Source organism: Epinephelus lanceolatus, chromosome 3 (assembly GCF_041903045.1).
Source record: "Epinephelus lanceolatus isolate andai-2023 chromosome 3, ASM4190304v1, whole genome shotgun sequence".
In the NCBI taxonomy this organism is placed as follows: Eukaryota; Metazoa; Chordata; class Actinopteri; order Perciformes; family Serranidae; genus Epinephelus; species Epinephelus lanceolatus.
The window spans coordinates 14,343,083-14,358,105 of NC_135736.1; the positions used below are offsets into that span (position 1 = coordinate 14,343,083).

The following is a 15,023-nucleotide window of genomic DNA, read 5'->3' on the forward strand; positions in this document are numbered from 1 at the left end:
TGCTTCTGTGTTGGTAAGGGGGATAGGGGAATGTAGCATATTTGGAAGATCGATAACGCATACATCTCAAAGAAGGATTGGGTCAGTCACGAAGCGGCAAAGGTGGAAGGTTTATGCAGAAACCTCGCTCAGGTCAGGTGGGTTAACATTTTTGGAAGGGCTTGGGAAAATTTTGATACTAAAACATATCTACTTAATCAAAATGTGCATGTTCGGATTTAAATTCATAAGGAAATCTACTGGGCAGCAACAGAATGACATAAAAACCTTAAAAAAAGCAAAAAACATACACAGAAACTTGCTGAGAAATAAAAAACAAGTGTACCCTGCCGGCGTAGTGGATGATGCAGAAGTCAGCCTTGTCTTTGAGCTGGCGGGGCCTCTGGAACTTGGGGTGTGTGCCCTGCTCTTGGATCAGCTTGTCTACAAAGGTTTTGTCTGTGGCCTTGGGGAACCAGCACTCTTCATCCAGAAGAGCCAACACCCCGGGAGGGTTTGCCTAAAACAGGACAGAACAAAAGACTTTACAAAGAGTAAACTGTAACGACATCAGCAAAACAACAATTTCAGGTAGTTTGTGTTTAATTAAGATGGGAGCATTGTGGTCAGCAGCTTAAACCCCTCAGCCACCAGGATGCCCTAACAACTTAAAGGCATAATTAATTTTTCCTTTCCATTTTAGGTAGAAAAATGTATTACATGGTTAAAAAGAAACCTAAATAATTCAAGAATAAGTGAATTATTGATACGAGCTAATCATTCACACTGACCGGCCTCTCAATGAGGTCGATGCAGGGCTGCAGGTCAAGACCGAAGTCGATGAAACTCCACTCGATGCCCTCCCTCTGGTACTCCTCCTGCTCCAGGATGAACATGGTGTGGTTGAAGAGCTGCTGCAGCTTCTCATTGGTGTAGTTAATACACAGCTGCTCAAATGAGTTCAACTGTAGTAGGAGGAGAAATAAAAGGAAGAGCAATAGTTTTACTAAAAAGGTGTGTAGATGACAAGAACTTAAAACCTCCAATGTAGACAACAACAACAACAACAACAGACATTATCATCGACTGTACAAAACCAAAACATTTCCTCTAGGCACAACAGGACGAACTCTCTTCTTTAAAGATGAAAAGACTTTAATCCAAACCTGGAAAATCTCAAAACCCGCAATGTCCAGGATGCCGATGAAGGAGGCACCCTGCCGTTTGGTTCTGTCCAGAGCTTTGTTAATGCGATGGACCAGCCAGCGGAACAGACGCTCATATGTCGCTTTAGCCAACGCCTCGACTGCAAAGTCAGCCTGGAGGGAGAGAGAGGAGAGGAAAGTGGGAAAATAATGTTTAAATAATATGAGGAGCTACAGAGCTGACATGGTAGAGAGCGAGGACAGGCAGGTTGGGTCTTGAGCCAGTAAAATTTAGACACGCTTTCAGATCTTCAGTGGACAAATGGACTCAAACATTTTGGCAAGGCTGCGTACCGTTAATGTTCCACATGCTCTCTGAGTCAGACTTGCATTAATATCTAAAACAGTTGAAACAAAAGCCGTATCCACTGAGCTGCAGCCAGAACAATCAGAAGTCTGTAAGAGTGCTGCACTTTAAAGGAATGATTCATAGTCAGGAGACGTACTTTGGAGTAGTTTCACAGAAGATAAAACTAACCTTCTCTTGTGCCCAGTGCAATATGAAACGAGGCAAGGTATCAGTTTTACACAGCAAGTCTTCACTCTTACGGCTATAAGTCTTCAAATGATTTTAACTTTAGAGTATCTCTTTACTGATGAGTCTTAAGACAACAATACCCATGGTGCTCAGTGACCACTGTATGGAAAGGAAGCTTGATTCTGATTCAGAGCTATAAAAAATTCAAAATCCAAGGTTCAAGAGGCTTTACTGTCAATTCTACAGTTGTGTAACAGGCATACAGAGCATTGAAACAACATTTCACTCTGAATTGATCCACAGTGCAGACAGTGCAAAAGGATAGATATAAAATAAAATATCTATCTTTCTATCTATCTATCTATCTATCTATGTCGTGAAAATATATCTTTAGCTTCCGCTTATTCTTAGCGACATAATTTTAAGCTTTCTAATTGGATGTTTCTTACTGAAATGCAACTTGGGAGTTGTAGGTGACTCCTCTTCTCATGCTTTTATAGACATAGGTTTGTGCCTTTAACTTTTTTGAATCAATACTGTCTTGTACTTATATGACTCTGTGAACCAGTAATGTTGCATTTAAAATTTATATCCATGTCTGTCTAGACTCACATGTAGCCATGACAGGTAACAATACTTCAAATAAAACACATCATATTCTAAAATGTGGATGCTTCAAATACATCTCCCCCCAGGCAGCACAGAAGACCTATACAATCAGCAAAGATTCAAGATGGACACCCAAGATTAGTGACACCAATTCAGTATCTGACCAAATGTCTCCCCTTCTGTTCCTGAGATATGACATTGAATAATGGCCATAAAAGTGTTTAATGCAGAACATTATGATGTCACATTGAAGCTGACCTTTGACCTTTTGGATATAAAATGTCATCACTTCATCATTTTATCCTGGCAGACATTTGTGTGAAATTTTGTCACAATTAGCATAAGAATTCTTGAGTTATGGCCAAAAACATTTCTTATGGTCACAGTGACATTTGACAACCAAAATATAATCAGGTCATTATTGATTCCAAGTGGACATTTGTGTCAAATATGAAGGAATCCCCTCAAGGTATTCTTGAGATATCATGCTCATGAGATTGGGATGGACAACCCAACAGGAAAATGCCTCTGGCTATGGATATCGCCAGCGCAGAGGCAAGAAAACAGATCATTTCTATTGCAGCTGCTATAATTAGTACTGATGATTTAAAAAGGTAGAGTTGATACCTATCAAGGCCTATAAATAGTGCTCCAGCTTCACTGTGAAACAATGTCTCTGCAGAAAATACTACTGGAACCCCTGGTGCCTGAAATAACTCCTCTAACCACGCAACTCCATTACTTCATAACGAAATGACTTAACGAACGACTTAACGTAAAGCTATAGTGCGTAATTTCTACAGGTCCGTAAATGTCCGTTTCACCCAAGCCACTACTAGAGGAGATGACACAATGCTGATTAAGCCGATCGGCTCCTCTAACATCTCGTGGTATTTTTCAATATATATCATTTTTAGTTTGCGTGTAGACTGGCGACATTCCCGCGCTGGCGCACAGGAAATGCTTCCTCACAACAAGAAGGGAGGGGGAGGAAGAGCGGAGAGTCTCATAGCAAGAGGTAGAGCGCAGGTAGAAAGAGAAAGCAACAAAGAAGCGGCCGAGACACGGTTCAGAAGTGGATCCTACCACAAAGAAAAAGCCTGGACGTTCGGCTGAAGGTCAATTAGCAAAGAAGGAAAGTGACCGACGGAGAAGGCAAACAAGGATTTGTATTGGCGTCGCTTTTCCTCGGTGGAGAGCCCTGAAGGAAGAAATTGGGCTGAGGGCAGACACGGATGTTGCCTTGCTGCTGTTGGATAAGTAAGTGACTTGGTTTATAATTATATTATGAGTAGTATGTGTTGCTGTTACATGTACTGGACCTAGTACTTTATTATTTTCTTGGAAATGGTGCTATGAACGTAATGTAATGTTAGCAGCCTGGTGTTCGCCACGTTGTGTAGCGTTGTGTACACGGTGTGAAGCAAGTGTTACTCTGTTTACACGGTGTGTGGCGACTGTTACTCTGTGTACATGGAAGTGCTGCCGGCTTATTAGTTGTAATAACGTATTATCTGCTGGGAGGCGACAGAAGTTACGCACTATAGCTTTAAACTGGAAAAGACCTACTTAAGTTACACGACTATACAATAGATCATCATTGTTACTAAGGATCTTATCTGGCAGCAGAAGAGTATATGCATCATGTTAGCAAACTGACCTGTTCTTTAGTCTGTGCTTTCTGCACGTAGTCTCTTCCCACTTTGATCCTCGGGGACAGGATGGCTCTGGTAAACTCCATTACATTCATACCCAGCAGATGACACAGCTTCTGAGCGGCTGGGAGATGGAGAGCACACAATGGGAAAAAAAAGCTGAATTAAATGAGAATAAAAAGAGGCTACGATAGGAGATTTCAAGCAGTATATTTGGGCAGTATCTGTACGTTTAATTATCTTGTCAAAACAAGAAATAAAAGATTGAGAAATTTGTTTTTGTTCTTCAAGAGTGATTTGACAATTACTGATTAACATCAAGACTCATCACAAATCTTTCAAAAAGGTCTTCTTTTGAAATGTAACGAGGAAAGAGTCATATTTTACATGGCTGGAGTTTGTGGAAAAGTAGAAAAAGCAGAATCCGGTCTAGATCAGCCAAGTCTCACTACTAAAGAAAGAAAAAAACATCTGCTTCAGTTCTGGATTCTGCCTGTCACATTTGGGAGTATCTGGCCGAGCTGCATCACTGGCATCAGACCCATTCTCTCTCCCTGTCTCCCTCATTTAAGTGCCAAATATGCAGTGCCACATGTGGAGGAACTAGAAGGCTGTGCCCCATTTCCTTCAGGAGTAAATCCTCACAATAATGTGGCTTAATAGCAGGTTGACAAGGCTTGGGGAGGGAAAGGACATAAATCACCAGTTCCTCTGTTCTGTGGACGAGAACGCAGTGTGAGGGAGGCAGGAAAAGGTGAGGAGAGTATATATGGCAAGAGGAAAAGGAGGAGAGTAATGTGTTGACCTGTGAGCTCCAAGCTATGAGGTTATGAAGCAGATGTAAAAGGATTGTGTGTGTGTGTGTGTGTGTGTGTGTGTGTGTGTGTGCGTGCCTGTGTGTGAGATACCTACCAGTATTATCAGGCATAGAGGCTTGGTCAGAGTTCCTCTCCTTCTTAAAGTTAATGTTACCAAACTGAAGCACCGAGGACACCACTTTCAGCATGGCTATATATAAAAGAACAAAACAAACAAACAATATTACTATAGAAAGACACCACTTTAGCATCACGTGGATGTGTTTAAGCAGTGAAACTGACAAAAACGCGTTGGTTTCATAGTCATGGAGGTATTAAGAGAGGACCATGATTACATTTTTATTTCACTGGATAATATCAATTAAAAAAACATGATAAGCACTTTTTAACAAACCCATAACACCCAAAGAATTAAAAACACTAAATATCAATATCTTTTGATGCATGCAAAATCATTTTTATACCAAAATCCCTCTTATTTTTCTTGTGTAAAATATCAAGATATTTCTGAAGACTTCATCATTCATCCAATCCAATATGATTTGGGGCTACTGGCTAACCCCACCCATCATACATAGACATCTTGACTATTAACTCTTGTCATAGGTAGCAAAGCAATATAACAGCATGAGGCATGAAGGCAAAACCGTTGTTTACATTTCCAGAAGAGGATGGTTGGGGACCAATATATTAATTTCTCACCAGTCCCTCGTGTGTGGAGGCCAGCAGTCCTCTACAGCTTCATAAGTTCTGTTTTACTAAGTCATGGTCACTTCTGAACGATTTGATGAAAACCCTTTTGAAATAAAACACTGCCCACATATTTTGTTCACTCTTGAGATATGTCACAGTACCAGAGATGCTCTGAGATGCTGTTGTTTCACTGTCACTTCAACGTCTAAAACCATAAAATCAGAGGGACCTTGATAAGTAATTTTAAAGTAATAACCTTTTTATGTTTGTGTTAGTTTTATTCTGGTGTTATGGTAAACATACCCAGAATCTCCTCATGGCCAAAGCTCATGATGTGCATGGCCTCCATGGTCTCCTGGAAGTTGTCTTTGTCCTGCTGGCCCGGGATTGGGATGTTACCGTTAGACAGGAAACGGTAGTTGTTGAATCCTTCCAAAAGCAGGTCCGCTGTGGAGAGAAATGTGGTTAAAACATTCAGAAGCATGGTTAAGATATTATTCTTTTTTTCTCTTAAGGTAAAAACTTGTGGACCAAGTGAGCCCTGGGTTTTAGTAGAACTGCTGGCAATTCAAAGTATGAATATAAATTATGTAATGTGATCATTTATACTGTTGCAAACACGGCTTTTACTTAGTTAAAGGAATATTTCACCTGCAAAATGACCATTTGTATACTTCTTGATTGTTTAAGTAAATAAGTATTCCTTTCAACTGCCAAAATCAGCTATGGTCTAGAGTAACAATAGACAAAGGGAATAAGAAGTACCTTAACAGTGTAAAAGCTCGGTCTACTTACATTTGAGGTGCTCTCCCGCTCCAGCCAGCAGCTGGTAGAAGATGTGGAAGGTGCGCTCATCTTTGGCTTGACGAATAGCTCTGGATTTCTCCAGTAAGTCTGAATCAAATGGTCAAAGAAAAATCTGTGTGGTGGGTCAGTTTGATGTAGAATAAAAACCCAAAACTTCAGTGTTCCAGACACTTTCTAGTGTACAGGTCAAATTGGTTGAACTATTACAAGATCCAAATATAGTGCCAACAAATTTCAATAGCATGCCATGATGAAAATGTCCTGTTGGATTAAGTTTTATGAGTGCTTCCAATAGACACTCCTGGCTACTCTCCTCCTTGTGAACATCTCACCTACAATGTCTCATATGACACGCACAATGCTACATCATTTCTAGTCAACTGTTTCAAAACAGGATACAGGTTTCAATATTGGCTCCAACGATGTATCCGGTGACATCAAAGTTGATACGGATAAATTTCCCCTGCAGAGATGAACATAAGATAAAAACTCAGGAAGTGCACAAGACAAGATACAGAGAAATCAATTGCTAACATAATGACTGTGTTCTGCTGTAACACACACTGAGGCCTCACAGTGAGGAACATCTGATAGGTTTAATGTTTATAGAATAATATCCTGGGAGTTGGCATGAATTTTCCATATACATGAACACTGATACACATCACCTACAGAATAAATTACAATAAATACATTATATTAGAGGACCACAATGGAAATAAGCCATACATCTAACTACATTGTGTTTTTTAAATCTAATAAGTATGCCATTACCATTTGTTATACAGTAAAAAGCAATATTTTAAATTGTAAAATGACGTTTTAAATCAACCAAAATGATATTCATTCTGTTTACAACATAACTTTATTTCCACACACTGGACTCACATCAGCACAAGTAAATTTTAGTATTTTTTTGGAAAAGACATACAGAACATGTGAGGTCTGTTCCTGATCAAGTGAAATGAACACTGTGGTATTTTTTACTATCTAAACTGACCACAGAAAGTTGCACTTAAGTCATTTTATGAGGTAACGCAGTTATTTAGTAATTAGAGAATGCCTCTTAAATTTGGCAGATTAATTCACCACATTAATGCTTAGGCCGAGACTTTCCTCAAGGCCCTTTTTGTACGTCACTATCGAGAAGTGTAGTAAGTGGAGTTGCCTCCAGTCTGAAAGGATCCAGTACATCAAAGGCATCATTAATGACTAGCAGGCGCCTGTGTCCGTCTATATGACCTGTGCAATTGCTTACAGGAAAAGTAGGATAATCAAATTACTTTCAATCAGGTTACCTCTGCTTATCCTCAAAAAGAACTTTCTACAGGATCCAAACGCGTCATTTAAATCTGATTCAGGTGCCGACTTAAGATCAGCCCAGGTGGTGCTGTGACAGTGTCCAACTGCTAGAGTGGACTTTGTCTTCTTGAATATTATTTTCTACTTTTCTTATTCTTCTTATTTCTACTTACAAAACGTGACGAGTTGTCGTTTTTCACTGTCTTAGCGTTCCCAAAAGATTCAAGGATGGGGTTGGCTTGTAAAAGCTGACGTTCCAATTCACCCTGAAGAAAAAAGAAAAAAAAAGGCAGAGCGACATCACAGCAGTCCTTTGTCTCCACGAAAGCAACAAACAAAAATGATGAGAAACTGAATCAGCAACTGAAAAAAACCCATAAACATACAGATGATAGGGTTGCAACAGTATACCAGTTTCAAGGTATATCATGATATGAAAACTGATGTCTATCATACTATGTATATTTGCTTATCTACAATATTAAAAAAAAAAAGCAACTGGACGGAGAACCTCACCTTTATTTTACTTCCTTGCAAAAGGGAGACTTTTTAGACTTACTTCCATCAAAAAAAAAAAAAAATAGTTTCAGGTTTTAATTATAGTAATAAAACATTAGTTCAAACAGAAACAACCCTTCAGTTTTCATTCCTTTAAGGGTCATTCTGACTGATGATAATAATTCTGTAATACCGTGATATTTTCTGAGACAGTTATTGTACCGTGAAAATCTCATACTGTTGCAACCCTAGCAGATGATGACCTCACATATATTATCCCCGTGTGGTAAACTGCACAAACAAAACCAGAGAGAAGTCGATGAAAACATGTGACAGTCATGCTCCTAAAAAACTTTATTGTACCAAGTTTACCTTAAAAACAACCAAGCATGTGAGTTGTTCTGCAGTTGTCCACAGTGTCAAATGAGCTAAGTGACAATTTTTGGAGCCAAATTGTTTCCCTGAGTTTAAAAGCCTTTCCAATCCCAAAACGAGTTTAAAGTTTCTGAGGGAGCAGCACAGCCCATCACAAAGAGCATTTCTCTAACCAAGTTATTTTCTTCCAAAGCAAGACCAGACAAACAATGTGACCACATCATTTGAAAACAAGTATATTAAGGGTAACATCTTTATATGATAGAGGATTTAAATGAGAAAAAGGTTGGTCCAAAGGTCAAAGGTTGTCCTATCACTTCTCAGTCATCAATATTATTTTAAATGTTCAGGCAAAATCTTTGTTTCTAGATCAGTTAAAAATTGTGATTAGTGCTGAGGCAATTAGGCTAGTCGTTTGACAAAACAGTAATTGCAAACAATTCTGATAAACCACTGAGTGTGTAAGTCCTTTACCCAGCAAAAATGCCAAACATTCTCCGTTTGCTGCATTTCTCTTTTAATGACCTTGTAAACTAAATATCCTTGGGTTCAAGACAAAACCAGCAATTTCAAGACTTGTTTTTTGGCATTTTAATGACTAAACAATTAATCTGATTGTATTTAAGAAATCTAAATGCTGAAACCATTAGGTCTTGGCAGTGGACCTGATGGTTTAGGGACTTTTTGTATTTTCTCAAGTACATAAAATATGAACCACTCCTGTAAACACTGTGATCATAAAGGCTTTCACAACCTGGTGTGCAGGAGTTTTATCTTTGGAAGTTTAAAGAAAAATGATTGTGCACTGAGCCCTGTGATGGCTGACTGAGGACTAATGATGTTACTTGATTGTGATTGAAAGAACGTTTCTGGGAAAATTTGGGCTCATTGTTGTGAGAAAAGGCAGACGGCCACAGGACGAATGTGTCTCCAACACACAACAGAAACACTTCAGCTTTATTTTTTCCGTCAGACTGGACACTTTAAGAGGCTGAATAAATAAATAAATAAATAAGCGACTTATGCAGATGTTTGGACAGGTGGCGCGCTGTGCTTCCATCTAAGCCACACTGTGGGCTTTGTCACGACCAAAGAATCCAAAATGGCTGAGAGAAAAACAATTTCTTCTGCAATGTTACTTCTCTTCTTGTGGCCGAGAGGAATACTTTCCCATTACGTCAAAAATAGCTGCACACACTGAAGGCCTGAGGAGGCCATTTTCCACAACTCTGTGGGATGAGGAATCAGCATTGCTCTCAGGATGTGAGACAAGTAATGTGATCTTTGGCCGGAGAGCATGATGTGCTGCTTTTAATTGAGTTTTTGAGCAGCTGGAATGAAGCGGGGCTGAACGGGATAAACCTGGTTCTTCTCCAGCTATCAGAGTGGCGGCAGAGCCCACAGAGGGCAGAGGATTCAAACCAAAAGCCTTTGTTTCTATATAAACACAAGCCTGTGGTGCAATGTGGTAGCTGAAATTGTTCATTGGCAGCCTCTACCCATCTGTGTGGTCTGCTCTGCGCACATTAAAAACAAAGAGCAGATTACAAACACCAGTGGGGGTCCAATTTAGCAGCATTAGAAGTTGACCCACATTCCTGTTGCAAAATGAGCATGTCAGACATCTGACAACAAACAGAGCTGGCTCCTCTACTTGAGCTGGCCAATTGTTGTTTGGCTGTGATAAAATGTAAGCAATCTGAGACGCCTCAAAACTACTGAAAGACACATTATCAGTCACTCCACATACACCCAGTCGTTTTCAAGCTATAAAAAGAAAAAACCCCTATCATCTCCTTCAAAGTCATCTTTCTGCCTCTATAGAAAATGTTTACAGGTCAGAGATACAAGTGTGTCTCTCAAAGTGCAGGCTGTTTGGCAGGCCATGGGGCAGTACTTTAGGACAGCTTGAGAGGATCAGTCAAAACTGTTCCACTAAATCTTATGAGGCAGAGGCCAGTTGTGGATGTGTACTCGCTGCTCAACATCTGCTCTGGAGGTCACGGGGCCAGACAAATATTACAAGTCGCTCTTTCCATCAGCAAGAAAAAGGAGAACAGTCTTTGGGAAATGGCACAAAGTATTTAAATCTGGAACAAGCCAATGTGGAGAAGTCATTTGAGATGACAGAGCTTTTAGGCTGAATCAAACTTAATGGAAAGGTCAAAAGAGGTTTTGCATCGGCCAATGGGTCCAGGTCAAGTGATTCTGATGAGCTTAGCATTAGTGTCAGCTAAACATTTTGTGGTGTAACTATTGTTAAGCTTCTTATATATTGTACATGCAGTAGAAACAAAGGTGGTACAAAACATCCAGCGATGGGAGGGTTAATGTGAAGTAAAAATCACTCTTAAAGGGACAGTTCACCCCAAAATCAAAAATACGTATTTTTATCCACTTATCTGTAGTACTAGTTATCAGTCTAGATTATTTTGATGTGAGTTGCAGAGTGTTGGACATATTGGCCATGGATACTAGATGGCACTCTGCTTGTGGTGCTCACAGTGCCAAAAAATACATTTGAAACACTCAACAGCAATGTCTCTTTCCAGAAATCATGACCAAGTTACTCAAGATAATCCACAGACCTTGTTGTGATCAGTTTCATGAAGGAAGTATTTTCTTGCTACCAAACTACACCCACCAACTGTTTCACTACGAAGAAGGAAGCGTGCATCTACTCATGGATGAGAGGCTCTGGCTCAAGACAGTGTGGGAAACATTAATGGTGTTCTCATTGGCTGAGATGTAATGTTAGCTAGATCAGTGATGCTAGGTGAGCTGGAAGTAGATGCAAGCTTCCCTCTGCGCAGTGATGCAGTTGGTGGGTATAGTTTGGTAGAAAGAAAAATAGTTCCTGCATGAAACTGCTCACAGCAAGGTCTGTGGATTATCTTTAGTAACCGGGTCATGATTTCTGGAAAGAGACATTGCTGTTGAATTTTTTAAATGTATTTTTGTAGTGCTTTAAGCACCACAAGCCGAGTGCCATCTAGTGCCTTTATATTAAAAAGAAGGTAGACATCTCTATAGCTGATATCTCTCAACACTCAGGAGATCAAACTGACTGATAAACTGCACAGGTAAGAGGAAAAATATGTACTTTTGATTTGGGGTGAACTGTCCCTTTAAGAATCGGTGAGCAGTGTACATATAAACCAGCAGTAGGACTGAACAATTAGCTTGTAGCTTATTTTCTTCATTTTGTTTCAGTTGGCGGAACAACAAAAAGGATTCTCAATGCAATACACTCTGTGATGTCAGTGTCTGTATATTAACATTTTGTCACTCTGTATTATTAAATGTATCTTTTTTCATAGAAAACCAGCCAAATCCACTAAGAAGTTCACTTTTCATCGACTGACTGATAAACCATGGAAGAACCCTTAACACCAAACAGCTCAATTATTTTATCTTATCTTTTTTTAAATTCAGAAACAAGACAGGTTTGTAATAATGCTTGGCATAATCCTGTCTTGTTCTTTACCATGTCAACCACAAATACAGACACCTCTAGGTGTATATATAAAAAACGAGATGTGTTGTGGGATTCTGACACACATCATTCACAATTTTTCCCAGATGACAAGCTGGGACATTGATCTCTTTAAGGCCGCCAGGAACCAAAGTAGAAACCTTATTGTTAACATGCCAACAGTGAGACAGAGTGAAACATATTAAACAGCAGATGTAATGTTAATATCCTGATTCATTATAAAGGTAAATAAATAATATGGGATCTATCAGCTTCACGGCAGCCCATTAGTTTATAAAATGAACACTAGAGCAATGTTTGATTTCTATGAGAGGATGTGTCCTCACACTGTAAGTAATGTGAATGTTAAATGTCTGAAAGAAGCAGATCCTACGTCATTAGCTCAGTGAGGACAGGAAGTACAGATCATGCAATGCAAAAGTTAACATTTAACTGCAGAAGGTGATTTAAGGTGAATGAAATCACATCTACTGCCCATAAGGCAATATTAATCAGTTATTTTGAGGGTAAAGAGAAGGTGGCAACAGAGTGAGTAAAGCACCCCTTTGATATTGTGAGGTGAGATAGGCAAGAAACTACATACTACTCACATAAAACAGGGGTCCACTCTGTAGGAATGGGGAGATTCATTTGTTATTATGGAAAATAATAAACTTAATTAATGACATGGATACATAGTGACCTGTAGTTCAAGATAAACATTTTTGTTTATGCCTAAGCACAACCTAAAGAAATCTATGGAGGGAATAAACAATAGGTGTTATAATAATACCTCAGTGGTCTGTAATCCTGGCCCTCAAGACTAGATTAGATTATGGTTTGTACTGTGCATCTCAACTATACTGTAATTCAGTCACAGGTTAGGTGGCTACCTGCAGGGCCCTCGTTCCCAATGACCAGGACTGGTCTTAACTTACGGTCTTAATCACTGATAAGACACATGCCTCGCTATAATACAAGTAAAATCAGCATTCTAACTATTTCATACAGCTTCATACAGCATAATATGACAGCAGAGACTCAACATGTGACTATCACAACAAATAAAAACAACATGCATGCGACTACGTTTCAGCGAGTGTGAATCACAGAGATGGCGGGCAAATTTACAGTGTGTCACATCCGGACAGAGTAAGTCATTCACATAAAACACAATAAAGGGAGTGTGAATTATCATGCAAGTTTTAAAGTGTACTTACAACTGCATTTTGTGCCTGACAGAGAGAGACAATGTAAAAGCTAAATATGCTGTAATGAGGCATTTTAAGTAAATACAGCACACTAAGTGTCAACTGTCACTTTTGGTGTCTCTGAACTTCTTTACACCATTTGATGAGCCCAAAATCCTGATTTATGGTACAGCCCTTGACACTTTTGATGAGCTGCGCAACATTTTCAATAAATGCTTCGGCAAAATGTTTCAGTCATCTCCATTGTAACCAGACGCTATCCTCCAGCTGGCTTGTTTAGCAACATTTTATCATCCTGAACCGTCTGACAGCTGTTTGTTTTGGGAGCCAAAATGTGAATATGTCTTGGTCCAACAAATTCAGGACAATGTAAAGAAGCTGCATTTCTGGTATTTTTGGCTGCCTGCCAACCCTTTCAGTGATCTTGTCAACAGGTCCAGTGTTACTCAAGCTGGGACACACTAAACTCCAGTAAATGTATCAGAGAGACTCGCTGTGAATACCCTATCACAATATAATAGTGTCCACAGCACGACAAGATTCTCCAGGTGCCCAACTGAAAAGAAAGAGTCAAGCGACAATGGTTTTTTTGCTTGCTGAAAATGTGTCATTTCAGTCGATTGACACTCATCAAAAGCGTCAAGCATCCCACCATAAATCAGGCTTTAGTGGGCTCATGTCATTTTTCGAGCCCATTTCAGACAAAGTGAGTTTGTTTGAGAAGTAAATGTTAATGTAGCATGCACATGAACACGATGTATAAGAAAGTATAAAGACTTGCCTGTAGTTTCACTGGTTTGGGTGATTCTGGCTGTTTGTTACAGATAAACAAATGCAAACTGTTAGATTGTGCACTCATCCAGTGCACAAAGCCATATTGCCCACTACTGGTGTTGGTAGCTACAGTATATTATACCACAACAATCCCACATCGGCCAAGCTGCTCATAGTTTTTTCTAATGATCATTACTCCACAGTGATTATAGTGTTATATAAGGTCAAAAGAATAACCTGGGATTGTGGTAATTGTGGGGTGATACAAAGATATAATATGGCATAGTATAAGTGATTCATTTCTCATACAAATCCAACATTAACGTCAGTATTTCAACACATTTTTATGGGCTCATTCAGTTCAGTTTATGGCTTTGTGCAGGCACTGCTAACCTAAATTAGAGAGATGAGAGAGGAGAATACTCACAGGAATGCTGTGGTCTTTTCTTCCTTTGTGGGAGGAGGCAACATGTGCCAGGTACTGAATGACCTTTTTTGTATTTTCTGTCTTGCCAGCTCCTGACTCACCTCTGTGGGACAAAAGAAGACAAAGCACAGAAAAACAGACATCCTCAGAACAGTGTGAGAAACACTAAACCAGAATCAACCCTTTAAATCAAAATCTTAGACACAGAGTGATCTTAACAACTGAATCAATATAGCTGTGATGCACTTTTCTCATTTAGCTTTACAGATTTGCAGGTGTTTGTGGGAGAGGACAGAACACAACCTCTTCTCCATGACAAAAAAAACAATAACGTACAAAAATTCTGTTGCAAACCTGATCATGTGCATCTTTCTCTGCAATATCTTTGAGTGTCAGTCAAGTTTAGGCCTGTGGTTGCTGGTGCGTGGATGTGCAGCCTGCTTTTAACTGCTCTGTCATACGGTGACCATGGGATTGAAAAACAGGGAAGAAAATCTCCGAGCCGTGCAAAAACTTTGGAGGAGCAGTTTAGATTTAGAGCATACTTGAGGTTTTACGGTAAGTGCAAATTTGCATAAACCAAGTATGCACAAAATATTGTTTTGCTTTTTAGATTGAGTGAACGTGATGTGGATGGGAGTAAAGAGTAGGAGAATGGTGTGTAACTGTCTGTCTTGTTGGCTACTGTGAAGGGAGGGTAATCGTGAAGGGATTATG

At 39.5% G+C, this 15,023-nt stretch overlaps 1 protein-coding gene across 4 annotated transcripts in view; it reads right to left on the reverse strand.

The window, feature by feature from the left end:
• The window catches only part of myh10 (myosin, heavy chain 10, non-muscle), a 76,178-nt gene that overhangs the window by 23,121 nt on the left and 38,034 nt on the right, over positions 1–15,023 (reverse strand). For 2 of the 4 annotated variants that reach the window (XM_033625008.2, XM_033625013.2), the window contains exons 5-17: positions 14,307–14,409; positions 13,887–13,916; positions 13,115–13,129; positions 12,506–12,523; positions 7,720–7,812; positions 6,644–6,707; positions 6,233–6,331; positions 5,741–5,884; positions 4,839–4,934; positions 3,932–4,050; positions 1,146–1,298; positions 771–944; positions 326–499 (exon numbers count right to left, since the gene is read on the reverse strand). In XM_033625008.2, the coding sequence (XP_033480899.1) occupies positions 326–499; positions 771–944; positions 1,146–1,298; positions 3,932–4,050; positions 4,839–4,934; positions 5,741–5,884; positions 6,233–6,331; positions 6,644–6,707; positions 7,720–7,812; positions 12,506–12,523; positions 13,115–13,129; positions 13,887–13,916; positions 14,307–14,409 (1,282 nt within the window). The remainder of the gene's footprint in view (positions 1–325; positions 500–770; positions 945–1,145; positions 1,299–3,931; positions 4,051–4,838; positions 4,935–5,740; positions 5,885–6,232; positions 6,332–6,643; positions 6,708–7,719; positions 7,813–12,505; positions 12,524–13,114; positions 13,130–13,886; positions 13,917–14,306; positions 14,410–15,023) is intronic. The other 2 variants (XM_033625010.2, XM_033625011.2) reach the window with 2 other exon arrangements.